At 36.2% G+C, this 17,751-nt stretch overlaps 1 protein-coding gene across 8 annotated transcripts in view; it reads right to left on the bottom strand.

Moving 5' to 3' along the window:
• The window catches only part of LOC123315147 (fat-like cadherin-related tumor suppressor homolog), a 526,180-nt gene that overhangs the window by 17,685 nt on the left and 490,744 nt on the right, over positions 1–17,751 (bottom strand). For 7 of the 8 annotated variants that reach the window (XM_044900731.1, XM_044900730.1, XM_044900729.1 and 4 more), the window contains 4 exons: positions 16,764–17,424; positions 13,469–14,729; positions 10,657–10,881; positions 923–946 (listed from right to left, as the gene is read on the bottom strand). In XM_044900731.1, the coding sequence (XP_044756666.1) occupies positions 923–946; positions 10,657–10,881; positions 13,469–14,729; positions 16,764–17,424 (2,171 nt within the window). The remainder of the gene's footprint in view (positions 1–922; positions 947–10,656; positions 10,882–13,468; positions 14,730–16,763; positions 17,425–17,751) is intronic. The other variant, XM_044900728.1, reaches the window with a different exon arrangement.

The raw sequence follows: 17,751 nt of genomic DNA on the forward strand, positions 1-17,751 counted from the left end.
AAGGCAATTCGAAAATTCAGGACTTGAGTACAAAGAAGTCAAAAACTATATTTCCTACTTATTCGTATAAATAAGACCGTATTTATCCAATTCATACCATTTTTTTTATAGTCCTTTGAAACCCTTTAGCCTGTTGGTACTCGTATTATCGTAACCGACCAAAAAAGTTTTCGAAATAGATATAGGAAAACGGTATCATCTTTTTATTGTTTTACTTCAACGCTTAGATAAGCGTTGGGTGATTTTAAAATCAAACAGTGTCATTCGAATGAGACGCGGTTTGATCTCGGGTTTGACTTTATTCAGCACAGAATGGCTAGTAACTCATGCAATTATATTTCGTTCGGATCGACCAAAAAAAAAAATTCTGGAATATCATTCATTACATAATCTTCCTCGAACAAAAAAATCTCAAAACACCAATTATGATAGACTGCATATTATTATGAGTCAGCCAATTGAGATGAGATCATATAACTTGACCATTAAAAATTCGTCTATTTCCGCAGAGTAGATTACATCCGTACGAATCCGTACTGTTGCATTCTGATATTTCTATCTATTATTGAATCAAATAATTTCTAGTGTGCGTACGTAATTGAATCATAGAATTGATTATTCACAACCAGATTATAGATGATTAAGCATGCAGAGCGGGGTTAGTTTCTACAGTAATTAATGGAGCTTCAACGTGCAATTATGAATAGACCAACAAGCTGTGTACCTTGTGATAATGAATAGTGATTCAACATTTATTAGAGATATTTTAAGGTTTGAATTGGCATCGTTTGATGATGATCGATTAATAGGAAATTGAACATGGGAATAATATACATATTAATAATTAAAAAACTGAAAAAAAAATCACGATTGCAGATCCAAACCTGAAAACTCTCGACGAAAGGAAGTGCAAAATACTCACAGGGGCCATTGTTACTGTCGGGAGCTGTGAAAAGGAAAACTATATAATCGTGATGTTCATATAAAATGCTTATAAGTAGGTTCAAATATTTGCCTAATGGACACTCAGGACAAATATTATCTACTAAGATTACTTATAATGCAAACGTGAGTCAATCTAAACAATTGTTACTACTCGTGTTATTTCAGACCAAAACCAAAACGAGGAGAATTCGGACGTTTCCATGTTAAGCACTTCTTATCTGTTAATAGTCTTAGTAGAGATCCATAATTATTTCACATGCAAACCATTTCGGAAGGTTATAACTAGGAATGGTCCCTTCCTGAATTTGGAATTAGGCAACTGCTTTGTTATTTCCTTACAGAATAAGCGAATATTTTTCGAGGCACCTACTTATTGTCACTTCTCCGTTTACAAGACTCAATCCTTATATTATTTGAGGTTGAGCTTCACGAGTTTGAGTGTGGATAAATTTAGTTCATTTCATGCCTCTAGAGATAAACCGACTAGAATTACTATCAAGTGGAGTATTTGGCAACAGGATCAAAAAATAACTTGATAATGAGGATAGTATACATGTCATTACTAGTAGAAAATATTTCATTCACTAAATCCTGACATCAAAATATGAAGATTTAACCCGAACCACATAGATGACATGAATCTTTGGTCTGAATTACATGTGATTTGTTCGATAATTTTTAATTATTTTTGTCCAGTTCAAACTATTAGACCTGATATTACCATATTTGGTAGAAAATTGTATAGAATTTACCGTACTAAATTTTATCGGATAAATGTTTCTTCCAGTTCCCGTTTATTTGACAAAATTCAGTGGGTTCTATAAATAGTACCTACACTTTTTGCCAAATTAAAAAATAATAGGCCGGATAGTTTCGAAGTAGGTACTGGACAAAAGTTATAATTTGAAAATTTTCAAACATAACATTCAACTCATCAGACAGCTAGGAGGGACATTTGATTCAGGTGATTTGGATTGAATCTTCATACCTTGAAATATTTCCAATTCGTAATGGTACAGGTATGCTGATACAAAAACTACGTTGTGTAAAGCTAATAAAAAAAAAACGAAATGGAAAACATTCTTCAACAGAATTCGAAACACTCTCATTTATTGGGAAAATTTCATTTGTTCACCGAAAGGATAATTGACCCATGATTACACAAAGCTTGATCGGAGAATCAACGCTTGATTGAAACTATTAATTTTATATTTTTTCAAGAAACTTCTATCTGGGTTGAAATGAGGGTAATTGAAAATCATTTGACGGGTGTCTAATTTTAAGTTATTGATCGAATAAATAGTGATTTTATCCCAGACTTAAGCTCAACCCTGCATATATGTGCCCAAAACCTGCTGGAGTTGAAGGACCACCAAGAAATCGCATTTGTCTTGCAAGAAAGAGCGTTTACGGCAGTGTCATCGATTAAAAATAATCTTCCGTCATCTCAAGCTCAACCAAATATTCTGATATTTACCGACTTGACTCTTCCAGCCCAGAAGCCAAGAAGTCGTTAAACAACAGTTACGACAACGCGTAGATCACGGCGCTCGTAAAAAGAGTCATAAATAAAAATGAAAAGAACGACAGACAGTCGACTCAGCCGCGATGCTTAAATGAAGAATTTACTGGGGCATTCATTTTCCAAAAAAAAAAAATGGAGATGAATCTTTGTTTCTATCACAGCCTTCCTTTAGAAGACTGTGGTTTCTATCCTGGCGTGAATGAGCCCATCGATTAATTTCCAGGTGGAAGGCCATTCAAAAGACTAATCATAACAAAATTAGGGGATGTACTCAGGTGTTGCAGCTGCATATTCATGAAAATTATATTACACAACAAAATAGTTAGTATATAGAAGAATTCCTTAGGTTAGGTCAGGACTTTGCCATACACAGAATGTCCCGCAACAAAATGTGGTCACAGATTCTCGAGACAAAATTAGGCGATCCATAACTAACATAACTTTGATTTTTTGCAGGTGGCCCCCTCTTTCGGTGTTACGGACCCCCGAATTTCGCCCCTGGAAACATTCCCCTCCCTTAAACTAAGAGCAGGTCATACGAAAATCACTGAATATGGTACAAGTGGAGTTTTATGATATGCGAAATCTTATCGCTATCTACACTGCGCAAAAAAATTAACGCACATTCTGAAAATCTCAATTTTAATGAAAGTTAACTCTACATTGACTTTATAACTTATTTTTTATGTTCTCTCGGGAAGGTTTTGAACGAAACAAGACACATTAAATGGAAGAAAAATTCAGGATTTCACCGAATCTTATGTGAAAGAAGAGAACTGAACAATTTTCAAAATACTGAAATGCTGATAAGTGATTTAATACTTGGTATTTCCACCCCTTGCGTTAATTACAGCTCGGCAACGACGGTTCATACTCCAAATGGGTGATCTTAAAATGTTTGAACTAATCCTTCCCAGATTTCTCCGAGTTGAATTCCTAAGTCATTAAAAGTAGCTGGATGATTTTCTGAACTTCTCAGCCTTCTATTGGGGTTGTCCCAAACCTGCTCAATCGGATTGAGATCTGGACTTCTTACTGGCCATTCCATTCGAGAGACTTCAACCTCTTCAAGGTTCCCCTGAACGATGCGCGCACGATGGGGTCTGGCATTATCGTCCATAAAAATGAAATTTTCACCAATGTATGGGGCAAATGGCACTACATGCTCTTCAAGAATGTTCCTTATATACTTATCAGCATTCATAGCTCCATTATCAACGACCACTAGGTCTGAAACGATTTCTTATTGTCTGAGTGCTAATTTGCACCTCAAGAGTTTGCTCAAGCTGAATTTGAAGGAGGCGAGCGGTTGCAAACCGTTGTCTCAACGAAGAAACTCTCAAGTAACGTCTGGTCTTCAGACATTCATACCTGTCTCCCTGAATCGCTGCAACATTCTGGATACACTTGTATGGGAAACTCCAAACCTTTCTGAAATTCTTGTGTATGTCCACCCTTCTTCTCGCAAAACTACCGCTTGGGCACATTCCTTTTGTGTCAAATTGCGTGTTTCGCGTTGCATAGCGATCGAGTGTAGAAAATCAAAGGAACGAAAAACTATTGATCACTATAGTATATCCAAATCCAAGAGGCCAGCGGTAAACATTACAGCATGCAATGATCACGCGTCAAGAACGTGATAACGCAGAGGTGTACTAATAAATTGAATTCCGAGAGCGTTATATTTTAAAACTTTTTGAGTGTTCCAGTTCCGGTGAAAAATATGTATGCTTATCTACGAGTCTCAGTAATGAACAATTAATCTAAAGTTCTCACTTTAATAAATACTATGTATATAAATGTGTAACAATATTTTTTTTGTAAAAGTGACTACCCCGTAGTGTCGTCAGAAGATGCAGAACTTTCCTCTAAGTTGACGATGACTGTTATATCATCCATAATATTATCCAGTTTCCACATGTCTACCTCAACTTTTTGTTTGACATGTTTCACGCACTTTCTCCATCTTTCGGAAGTAACCCGTGAGAGAGCCTCTTGAAAAAGATTTTGGACGTCAGCCATTTTAAATGTGGTGTTTTTATTTGTCACAAAATTCTTGACATCGGCCCAAATCAATTCAATAGGGTTCAGTTCGCAGTGGTAGGGCGGTAATCTAAGTACAGTAATATTTTGGGCCTTTGCGGTTTCATCCACGATGTATTTTTCAAAGTTTTCTTTGTTCTGCCTGACTATCTGCAACTATTGCGCTTTTATGAGGTCAGGGGTGAAATCAATATTTTTCTCCCTCAACCATTGTTGGATATCACTCTTTCTGAATTGTGAATTAGGAATTTTTTCCATTTTCCTTGAATTGTAAGGAGCATTATCTAAAACTACTATAGAATTTTCCTCCAATTTAGGAAGTATACCCTCGACCACTTTTCGAAGGACTGACCATCCATTTCTTCATGGTAGTCACCAGTTTTTTTGGATTGGAAAGTCCAGAGTCCTCCAGTTAAAAAATCAGTGTCACTGCCAATATGACACACTATAATTCTTTGCCCTTTGCCTGGAAAAATATATTCACTTCATTTGAAAAAGAATGTTGAAATTGTTTTCCACCTAAAAGGTACTTACATCAAGTTTCACAAAACTTTGATTGCTCGATCAACGATTTGGCATTCGATTTCCCGAAGGAAATCATTGAAACTTTCATATTTCCGAATATATTGGAGGAGTAGCAGTTGAGAATCATCAAATGGGGGTGTATAGATAATTATTTGGTGCAAGAATGATATTCAGAATGCTTATGACCAACTTATCGACTGAAAACTAATTGACGTTCATCCGTCAATCGATCGTTGATTCTCTGATCAAGCTTTATGAAACCGAGGGTTAAACTCAAAATTCAAGACCTACCCAGACGGATTTTTAATCCAGTAGATAATCCAGCAAGTAACGCTTGCCGAGAAGATGTAACTGTTTTATCGGTCCACACTTTGGATTTAGTATGACCGGCATTTACCCAAGTTTCATCCAAGCAGTAAATCTTCCTGTTTTCATCACGGAAGGTCCTAATTTTCGTGAGATAGTTTCTTCTCCAACATTTAATGTCGTCACGGTTCATTAAAAACTGTTCAGTTTGCGACGTCCATATTTGAAATTAAGTTTTTTCAATATTATAGAGAAGGTACTCTTCTTAAAATTTGGCAGGTTCGAGTCTTCATTAACTATTTTTAATACTTTCTCTATAGTCGGGTGTTCATTTCTGAAGAAAAACTCGTGAACTTTTCGCCGTATTACATTTTTATCGAAATCTGATAAGGACTCCCATTTGGTGGTCCGATTTTGATTTGTTGCCGGCTGTGATAGAACACCGGAATTTATGTATTCGGAAATAATTCTCCTAACACTTCGAGCTCCAATGCCAAGTCTCTCAGCAACTCGGAGTTCTACGTCCTTTAAACACATTCCTGCATTTTGAATAATCTCAATTTTATAAGTATTCAAAATCATATCTTTTATCTCGGCACTGAAGTGTCGTTTCAGACGTCTCTTTTTTGGAGGACTTAAGTCAACACGCGATTCCTCAGCAGTATCAGTACTTGACATTATCTTAAATGCTTGTAACTTGAATAACTTGCTACAACTATAAACCAATTTACGAAAGAAAAAGCAATGAATGATCTCTGCAGTTCTGCACAACAATTCGCATACAATCAATGAATCAAACGTAATGCGGTTCTGCATTACTCCCACCTGCAAACATGGACTTTCCTGAAGCTTTGACCAATAAGAGGAGTACCTTAAATAATATCACGCGTTAGTCAGTATGTTTACGCTGGCCTCTCGGATTTGGATAGACTATAGAATTGATCGAGAACAACTGATTTTAGAATGGAGCCAATACATTCGAAATCTGATAATATCATCTTTTTTTATTCCTGCTGGGAAAAAACATCTGTATTGAAGAAAACCGTTGAACGTGGATAACATATGCATGCATAATTCTGATAAAAATAATTATCATTGAGAAGAACACCTTCAGTTGTAGAATAAATTTGAGATTTTCATAATGTGCGTCAATTTTTTTGCGCAGTGTATTTTGGCGATTGACCTCCTCAAGACATTTTACAGGTTCATGTCTTCGGAATTACTAAACATCAATCGCGAATTCAAATTACTTGAAAATTGTTAAACCGTTAGCCATTACGTTGGAGAATTTTCTCGTCTTTCTCGATTTTTTAATGAAACTCAAGATTCCTCAGGAAAATCTGAAAATGTGATTGACCACCTGTGACATGAGTAGAATTCCATACGAATCTCGAAATGGGTTCAATCACATTTTTTATTTACTTTAAAAATCTTGCTTTTCATGAAAAAATTTCTAGGGACAAAAACAATTGAATTTCTAATGCTTTAAAAATTTTCATGGAATTCAAATACGCTGTTAAGAGGAGTTTATACAACGGGACTTTCTCGCGATCCGTAAAAGGAGTAAAGGGGAAAAAACTACCAGAATGTGGGGTGTTTCTGGAACACTTGAACGATAAGTAGAAGTTAAGAATATTACAATAGTTTCCACTTTCGTCGAAAAGACGAATTTTTTTTTACCAGGATAAGAATTGTAGCCAATGGCGAGACTTTTCGAGAAATTTTTTCATGTTCAAATTCATAGAAGAGATAATTTCACCTCGGAAAGTCAATGACATGAATGAATATTTGTTCTTCAATAAAAAAAAATAAATTTTTTTTCGTTTGACGAATAAAAATTTTTCTGACTTTCCGAGATGACGATCTGATTGAATTGAAGTATAATGGAAACCAAATATAAATTAGTGGTTTCTGACGTAAGATAATCATTTTCACTTTTTAAACTGACCACTTAAACGGTGTAGAATCCTCTTAATATTTAATGGTTCCAAAGACTTTATGGTCCAGTAAAAAGTTTCTTAAGAGGGTAGGTAGCACTATGAGATTTCGCATATCATAAAACTTCTGTGTACCAAATTCAGTGAATTCCGTATACCGGATGCTGAGATAAAATGAAAAGACTATTCATAAGGGTGTAATTCAGAGCGCTATTAATCCGAATTAGAGGGCTTCCAGACTAAAATCAAGAAAAGGGGTTGTCTCCTACTTTTGTCTCGAAAATCTGTGACCAAATATTGTTGCATTAATTAGCCCCGCCATTTTCAGTAAGTTTCGCTGCCTGAAATGTTGGAACAAAGAAGCTCAGAAAGCATTCGTTTGAGATTTAATGGTCAGTTCTCGCTATTCCATTTTGGACAAAGTTATTTCTGGTGATCAAGATTTTTATTTGGAATTTGATTAGAAAAAGATGAAGCGTCCCTTTCTACAATTTGATATAGTTTTTCCAAATAAAATATTTTTGTCACTATCACAACTAGCGTAGAAAAAGTATTCGACAGAAAAAAGTAAGCTCTTAGAAATACATATAATCAATTGATAATGGAATACAACTTCTGAGTTTCCAATATTAATGGGAGAAGTTGTGCTTAAATAACCCATTTTAATGATTATAGACAAAAGTATGTCGGAGATTCGGAGCTACTCAAAAAGAGCCTTAACAAAGTATTCCATTCAATGTCGATGCTTGAGAACAAGAAACTTCTCAAGGAGTTTCACAACTTCGTCGAATAGATTTTTCCGTCCCAGACGGGCTTCCCTCGATAAAGTTAGCATCTTCAAAGAACTCGAATTTATATAAACCAATTAAATTGTGAGGAGCAACCGAAAATTCCACGCCGAGTACAATTTTCGCATTCTTCAGCATGAATGTCAGGTATACCCGTGTCTCTCTGTTTAGTAGGAGGATATTTGATAAAACACTAATTAGTCGAATGAAATCCTTTTTCACATTCAAACTTGGGGAAGAATTAGTTTTCTGCTAATCACTCCAGTATATACTTGCAAAAATACCTCTTGAACAGTCGATGAAATCCCCACATCTGGACCACTCTGTTTAGAATAAAAACGTATTAAATGTTTCAAATCTTTATCATATACAAAAAGTTTTTTAATGAAGAATCCTCCTTTCAAATATTTGTAGAAGTCCAAGACTTAAAATATAAAGTTGCCGAAATAGTAACATTGCTCATTTTGCGCATTTCCTTTATCTTTTTGACTGATCTGCAGACCTACATTATTGTTTTGTTAGGGGAGTCTACCGGATAAGATGGGAAACCTTTTAACGTGAGATAGAGAACACCTAGAGGATCATGAAAAACCCCTATATGTATTATCTAGGAGTGGTAGATTCTGATTTACAGGGTGTTTTTCAAATCTGAATAGAAACTGAATTCAATTATATATCAAGAAAAAAAATCAGTCCTCAGCCACCTAGATGGTGCCAGGGAATATTATTTGGCGAATTGAATAGGTAAGTGAATCTTACAGTTCACGCAGATATCGAAGAAATTATAAAATCCATTATACAGGGTGGACAAATTTCGATGTTTTAGCACTACAGCTTTTAAACCAGAGGAGATAGACGATAGGAGACGAGAGGAGAGATACCTCATTCTCATTCTCTTTTTCTGAGAAACTAACAAGAGTAGTAGTCATTTTTGGCCAGCTTCTTTTGTTTTCGAGTTATAAGCGAAAATTGGAAAAATGGCAATTTCGAAATAAATTTATATCTCCGCTAATACTCATGATAGAGCTCTGAAATTAAAACATTATACAGGCACTTTTTTAAATAGAATCCAGTAGCGTGCTTGCCTTTTAAGCAGGATTTTTATTTACGAAGCTATGACGCAAAGTTATGTTTTTTTTAAATGGAAACACTAGATTTCTGTGCAATTTTTTGAAAGCTTAATTTTTACTGATTTCAAAAATATATAACATCATATGGTTTGCATCAATTTAAATAATAAAAAATGGTCAAAAACCTTTTTTCCCAATATTGCTATGGTTTCAACTTTTGATGAAAATAGGAAATCTTATCATATTATTATTACCACAGTCTCCTTCTATTAGTCCTTTCATTTCTATGCTTCTTACTCAATTTCTCCAAGATCCACATTTTGTGAAAATTGGAAAAAACCATAGAAAGAATGACATTGCCGGAAGGAGACTGCTCTTGTTATAGGAAGCTCCATTTTTCTGTGCTCGTCAAAAGTTGAAACCATAGAAATATTGGGAAAAAAGGTTTTGGACCATTTCATCCATCATTTTTATATTGATACAAACCATATGATGTTTTATATTTTTGAAATCAGTAAAAATTAAGCTTTCAAAAAATTGCACAAAAATCTAGTGTTCCCATTTAAAAAAACATAACTTTGGGTCATACCTTCGTAATGAAAAATCCTGCTTAAAAGGCAAGCACGCCACTGGATTCTATTTAAAAAAGTGCCTGTATAATGTTTTAATTTCAGAGCTCTATCATGAGTATTAGCGGAGATATAAATTTATTTCGAATACGCCATTTTTCCAATTTTCTCTTATAACTCGAAAACAAAAGAAGGTGGCCAAAAATGACTACTACTCTTGTTAGTTTCTCAGAAAAAGAGAACGGGGTATCAGATTTTGTCTATCTCCACTAGTTTAAAAGCTGTAGTGCTAAAACATCGAAATTTGCCCACCCTGTACAGGTTGATTTCGTGAACTTTTAAGAAATGTACCAATTTATGTGATACGGTCCTGCAAACCAAATGATATTTGATTGCAGTTTTCTGGAACCTCATGAAAGCTATTTTCATTCCAAATTCCGGAAAGGTCGTTGATTTTATGTAGGAGATAAGAGTGGTTTTAATTTCCATTCAAATTTGAGAAACACACTGTAAATCAGAATCTAGAACCCCTAGATAATACATGTACATATAATTTTTTTTCGTGATTTCCTTGGTGTTCTCTATCTCCCATTACTCTCTTTTCAATCGTGTGGTTCAGAACACTCTTGGACTGAAATTGCTTAATAAATATTCGTTGAAACAAGTAGCTCATCATACACAAAAGTCGAAAACCTGCGCAACAAACCAATGGACATACATTCGAAATTCGACATTGATGTACATTCGGGTTAATTTCAATGATTAATTTTCATTTATAGATGGGGAGCGTTCTTATTTTCATCCTGAATTCGCCTGCTAAATGTAAAGGTTGAAGGTGAGCGCTATGCTCGAATTTTATTCAGCTCGTTTTTTGGAATGATCGTGATATAGCACAAACGGAGCACGAAATGCGAGAAAATCTTAACTTGGCCAACATTGAGCACTTACCTGTATTGAAATCAAGCGCGAACTCTTCCAAATCGTTGCCTTTGACGATGCTGTAGATGAGTTTTCTTGATAATGGGGATTCCGCCACTATCGAGAGGGATAACGGTGAGTGCAGTTCCACATTTTCAGGTATACTTTCTGAGTAGAATTGCTTCTTGAATACGGGCATAGAGCGATCTATCACCTTTACGTGAACAGTGACTTCTGTTCTGCATGGCGTTATACCTATAAAAGATGAGAGGAAAATTTATGGAGAGTGAAAAACCTGTCATGTAGATTATCATCATGCACTTTGATTTCTTGTATTTGATTGCTCATACCACCATAAGTTTCTTGAATTAAAAAGAGCAACATCTGAATGAATGTCGATGCCTAGCTTGAATTCTGCAAACTTTTTGCAGATTCAAAATTTTTTTCTGACTAGCTTCAATTCAGTGATAAAAGACAGGACACGTAAAATTCAAAAAAGTTGACACCAGAAACGACAATGTCGTTTGTAAAATGCCTAAAGGAATGAGGAAAGAGGTTTAATGCTCGGTGTATCATTTGTTGTATTATGAAGTTGAATGCATACAGGTTGTCCGAATATTAAGATCGCTGTTACTATTAACTAACTCATATGATGGGTCTAATAAAGAAACTCTTCTAACAAATAGTTGAGTAGCCGATGATGCTAAATCGGGATTTACTCAAGCGTCGTGGTTTTTGAAGATTAGGTGGTAAAAAGAAGAAAAGGTTTTATGATGTATACACATTCAGCGGTAGGGAAAGCATCTGCAGGTTTCCAGAGATGTAAAAAAAAATCGTCAGTACATACTCGAGCGTGTCAGATTAATATACTGCATATGCCCTTGTCTCTGATAATAAATTCATGTAAATCTGACAGTTTGCTTGGTAGGGCTGGCTGAACGGAAGAGCCGAAAATAATAAAAAAAAATTCATACAGATAGTTAATCTCTTAGAACATAAATACACGGAATGGACATTGACGTGCTATGAATGTATTTGTTGTGGTACAAACATTCGATGCTTCTCTGTCTAGCGCGACACTAGGGCAGTGGCGTCAAATAAATAAATTTATATAATGATGTCAGATTCAACTATCTCAATTGTTATTGGCGACACTAAGCAACTATCTCACTCCAGTCTTTGGACAACAACAAATATTTATTTTCCATTCCTTGTATCTATGTTGCAAGGTTAACCTCGGTGTTGCAGACGGGTTGACCCATTAATCAGACACTAATCAGAGTGGTTTTCTTAATCTGACAGTTTGAAGATGATAAAAAGGCATTTTTTAAATATCTCCCTTCATGTACCTCTAATCGTTTCTTTATTCATTATGAAAGTTGTAGATAATAAAATTCTATACAACTTTTATCTGAAGCAATTTACATAATTCTAACCGCTTTAGACTCAAAGGGCAATAAGAGCTTAGTCACACATGCGAAAGACCAAGATCAATGTAGTAACCCAGTCTAATGTTTCTAATTCGTAGAAAATGTTATGCTCTAAAACTTTTATCATGAATGCGAAAACAATTTGAAGCCCAGGAGATCTAGACAATTCACCCTATATATACAGAGCCGTGAATGTTCCTCTGGAGAGGAGGAATTTCATAATATGCAGATACCATGTGATATTCAGGTTTTGAAACTTTGATAAAGCACGTAGCTACGGCTACATGAAATGGTTTCTGACAGGATGTCCTAGACAATTCCCTCTATATTGATACAGGTCTAATTTTTGGTAGAGATACTCTACAGGGTCCAAGTTATCTCCCCTCATGTTAATTTGACACGCTCGAGTAAATCCCTCTTGGGCTCCCCAACTAAAGGTACTGGCGCAAATTCTACAGTAAAACTCTGTTCCGCAGATTGCGCATTTTGTTCTAAAAGAACCGGTGCAAACTAAGTAACACTCTTAAGCACTATCGGAATTTCTACACAGCGAAGCGATGTCTGAACGCTTATTTTTTTAGTAATTCGTGAAGTTTGATGCATTAAGATATTTCACCAATCAAAGGTTACAAATGAAAGTGGAAAGAGCCACCCCTAAAAAATTTTTGGCAATAATTTTTTTTTATTGATTATACGAGTAGAATTTTTTGATAGCTTGAATCATTTTGAACAAATGAGGTCTCTTGCGACTTCTTGCTAAAAGTTACGGTTTTTGAGAAATATATTATCAACATGTACGAAGCGTGATGCGCAATAATCCGCAGATTCAAGGTCGGAATTACAAGCCTTAAGCTTAAATTAAGATGAGGAAGAAGAAATGAGTCGTATACACTAAAACTATCTTCGAACTTAAAACCTAATGAACGGATATTATGCTGACAATATTGAGGAAAACCATAAAAAAAAATTTATTGTCTTTTTGCTCTCATAGACCGTCTGCTTAATTTTATTTGTGTCAGTTTCTTAGTTTCTAAAAAAAACATGAAAATTGCTTATCAGCACAATATTTTTCGACAAAAAATCTGCCCTTGAATTTTTTCGCTATTCATACACACCTTGCAATGAAATATTGATTATTTCTAAGTTTTGGGATCATCTTAATAGATAAATAATGCACATATAGAATTCATTCAATGAGATATGATTGCTGCAATCTCTGGATGTGAGTGATCCGAGTAATTTTTTAAGGATTTTTCCATTAAAAATTAATAAAAAAATTTCCCAACTAATTTTTTAGATTAGTTTAAACCAAGGGACAGATGGAGGTAAAACATATTTTGAAATGAGAATAAATTACAGATAAAAAGAGGCATTCTCTGTAATTCGTATTATGTTGGATTAAGTGAACTCACCCTTGTCATAAGCGGCGATCACCAGTTCGTACTCCTTGTTATGACCCTCCAGACTCTGCTTAATTTCGATATCTCCACTTTCCCGTTGAACCTTGAACAGCTCACCGTGACCCTTGATGAGCTCGTATCTGACCTCCCCATTCTCCGCCGCATCGAGATCGATGGCGTGGACCTTCGTTATGACGCTTCCCTTCTTGTCGTCCACAGACACAACTGCATAATACGGCAAGTTCACAAACATCGGGCAGTTATCGTTTATGTCCACAATCGCAACTTTAACTATCACATGGGCAACCCTCGGTTTTTCCTTATTTGCGTTCGGGCTCCTGGCCTCCACAATAAGCTCGTAGCTATCCTGAACTTCCCGATCGAAGCGTTTTCCGGTGGTCCGGATCACGCCGGAAGTATACCCTATCGAAAACATGTCGGTGGGATTCAATATACGGAACTCGACGTGCTCGTTCAAGGCCGTCCCCAGAACGTTGACCACGCAAACGTTGGTTATTTTCGTGGAGTTCTCGATGATAGAACCCTCGTACAGCTGCTTCTGGAACGTCAGGCCGGAGCTATCCGATTCCTCGACCTTCACGAAGACCTTCGCGACCTTCGAGAACTTGCCGTCGGACACGCGAACGTGCAGCACGTACAGGGGTTTCATGTTGTTCGGCTGCAGGACAACGACGTGTCCGGTCGTGGAATCGATTCCGAACACGCCAATTTTGTTGCCTTCTATTATGTCGTACCTCAGTTTCGAGATCTCCGGACTGTCGGGATCGGTCGCGTTCACTTGCAATACCGACACACCCTTGTAGGTGGGCAGGAGGAGGGTGACATTGTAGACCGATTGTACGAATCTCGGCGGGGAGTCGTTCACGTCCGTGACCTCGATGTCTACCCTAGCCATGGTCTCGGAGGAGAGCTTCGGATTACCCAGATCTGACACTTGAACGTGGAACGAAAATCTCGGGTGTGTTTCGTAATCCAATAATTTTATCGTCCTGATTGCTCCGGTGTTGGAATCGATTTGGAAATAGCGCCTCGGCAGTATTTCGACGATGTCGTAATGAAGCAGGGCGTTAATTTCGGAGTCCGCGTCTGTGGCCTTGATAACTAAGGGCTCGCTGGTTCTGGTGAGAATGAGCGAGCTGATTGCGGCCGATTCGCTGATAACACCTGAATAGTTCGCCTGCACAAATTGCGGTGCATTGTCGTTCTTGTCCAGTATGTGTATTATGACGTTGCAGCTGGCGGAAGCGGAAGCCTGAAAGGGAAACATCTCTCAGAAAGCTATTCTATGTAGAAGTCATAACTCGAAAACAACCCCCAAAACTCAAAGACTTTCGTCAAAAGAGACCAATTACATAGACTTATTATAGAAACGTCTTCTGGTCCATAGTAAAGAAATGCATATTTGAATGGTTCTCTCTTTAGTAAAGACTGTTGTATTGACAAGGTGAGTCTTTGACTTGTACATATACAGGGCGAGTCTTTGACTCGTACAAATATTTTAACAGTAGAATCTTGAGGTCAAAAGAAACACTTTTGTCCCTTACCATTTTTTCCGAATCGGCACGGTTTCAAAAATACAGGCTGTTGAAAAACCTAAAAAAAATGTTCTCACAAACAGTTTTATCGAATGAAAGGAATTTCGTAATATAGTTTTCCATTTATTTCATTAATTTTTTTCGAATTCAAGTCATTAATTTATCTACTGAAGACAGGGCGGTTCGCAATCTGAATCGTCTACGAGCCTTGGTATTTAGCAAGCTTTTGGTTCTAAAAAACACTGTATTCACGGATTGATGTATGTAAGAATTGTTTCACTAGATATTGTTTTTTTTACGTTTGCGTGATTTCACTACTGTTTTTATTTTCAATAATTGTAATGAGCTGTATGTTGCTAGGTACATTATTTTTTTTTCCTCAATTAGAGGCAATGAATCAATGGGTTAGATTGAACAGTGCGCTGGATGACGCGTGCTGGATCTCCTTTTCAATTTCTTTTTGCCTCATTTTGTATTTGATTGGTTATTTCTAATTCATGAAATTGAATAAAGACCTTTATTATTATTATTATTATTATATCACACTTCTCATTATGACCATAACGTACCATAAAAATACCAAAAATTCAAAGAACTCCACTCTTGAAACTGAGTTGGAGGCTATTTAATGAATATTTCATCAAAATTTTCTCGTATAATGCGCCTTTTTCGAGTAATTTGATGTTAAAAAATTAAAAAGCATCTGTGGAATTTGAAACATCGGGTAGTTTGGCTGAATTTCTGTTTGATCCACAGATATGTAGTGTCACAGATTTAGCTAGTTATTCTGAAGGCAATTTTGTCTTTCCAGGGGTGGCACAGCCCATTATGAAAACTGAAAATGGCTATATCTTTGTATCAGAGCCGAATCGGAAAAAATGTTCTCTTGAGCTCAAGAATCTACTATTAAAATTTTTGTACGTGTCAAAGACTCACCCTGTATTTTACCATTAGATTCTAGAAGTCGAAAGAAACACTTTTTTCCCTCACTATTTTTTTCGATGCACCTTAAATAAAAATATATAGCCATCTTGAGTTTTCATAATGAGTTAGGCCAACCCTGGAAAGCTGACAGTGACGTTCTTCCAAGGATTGATCATAGCATTTCAACCTTCGAAATGAGTTTCTATATTAGAAAATAAGAGCATAAAGTCACTTTTTCCATTCCATTCGGTAAGTATTTAAAACGCAATAAATGAGTTGCCTCAGTTTCGTTGGCGATAAATATTGAATTTCCTTCCCTTGATTATTTTAGATATTGAAAACGAATTCAGCTTGCAACCACCCATATTAATTAGTTCTGATGCTGATCTCCACTAGGTTATCATTTATTACCGTTGTTTATTTCATTTCATACAAGAGTTTCAGATTCAAACATAACCGTATGTTCATATGAATAAATGAATTGAATCTGAACGTTCAAACGTGGCCAAACAAAGAACACTATAACGATAACAGAATTCCCTTAAGAATAACAAACTGAATCTCCGAGACAACAAACTGGAATGTGAAGATGAAGACAGCCAGCCACATATCTCATAGTTAATTTTTTTTATGGATATTCAACAGCCTGTATTTTTTCATCCGAGCCAAATTGAAAAGAATGGTATAGTCAAAGACTCACCTCCGTTTACTCACTTATTGTACTCTATCAAAATTGACCTTCAGAGTAGAAAAAGTAAATCATTGGTGCTTAGTATACTATGTACATTGAATTTTTTTCAAATTATTCAAAGAAAGGTGAAACTTACCATGTTAGTAGCGATGATTGTCAGGTTATACAATTTCACACTTTCATAATCGAGATAAGCCTGTGTAGTGATCACACCAGTACTTGGACTTATCAAGAAGGCGCCACCTGTGTTACCCTCCAATATTTCGTATTGCAGAGAAGACGTACTTCTGGCGGTCAAATGGGCAACGTAACTTTCAAGGGGTTGGTCCTCATATATTTCTGCTGCAATGTCTTTACGGGAGAACCTAGGAGGAGCATTATCCGCCATGGTTAGTAATATATGCGCAGGAACAGTAGAAGATAAGGAAGGCTGACCATGGTCTGTTGCTTTAATGCGAAGCATGTACTCATTGACGGATGTCATATCAAGTTCTCTAGCAACTGTGATGGTGCCAAGGTCAGGGTGTATGTTGAACATGTTTCCAATGTTGCCAGAAACGATGGAGTAAGTAATTCTGGCATTCTCTCCCTTGTCGTGGTCTGCTGCTAGGGCTCTCAATACAACACTACCTATTGGGGCGGATTCGAACACTTTACCTACAAGAATTTGTTCAGAGAAGTGTGGCGCGTGGTCGTTATGGTCGTGTACAACCACTCGTACTCTGGCGAAATTTCTTTTGGCTGGTGTTCCGCCGTCACGTACCATAACTGTCAGCAGATGCTCAGCCAAGGACTCCCTGTAAAATCGTAAAGAGATTTTGTCTTATTCAATACACGTAGGTTAGCCATTAATAATGAAAAAAAATGACCTTCGACCTCGAGAAGATATCAATCAATCAATCAATAAGGTGACTTCAACCTTTTTGTTTATTTCAAGTTTGCTCACTATAAGTTTTAGAGAAATTATGACTGACTCTATGTGGGACAATAATTCTGCTTTGATATTTCTGTATATTACGTAGTATTTTGTTACACATACATAGTATCATACATATACAAAATGACAGAGAAAACAGAATGACTTTATCACAACACTAGAATAAAATTTTCGAAAAATCTAACTG

This window comes from Coccinella septempunctata, chromosome 6 (assembly GCF_907165205.1).
Source record: "Coccinella septempunctata chromosome 6, icCocSept1.1, whole genome shotgun sequence".
Classification (NCBI taxonomy): Eukaryota; Metazoa; Arthropoda; class Insecta; order Coleoptera; family Coccinellidae; genus Coccinella; species Coccinella septempunctata.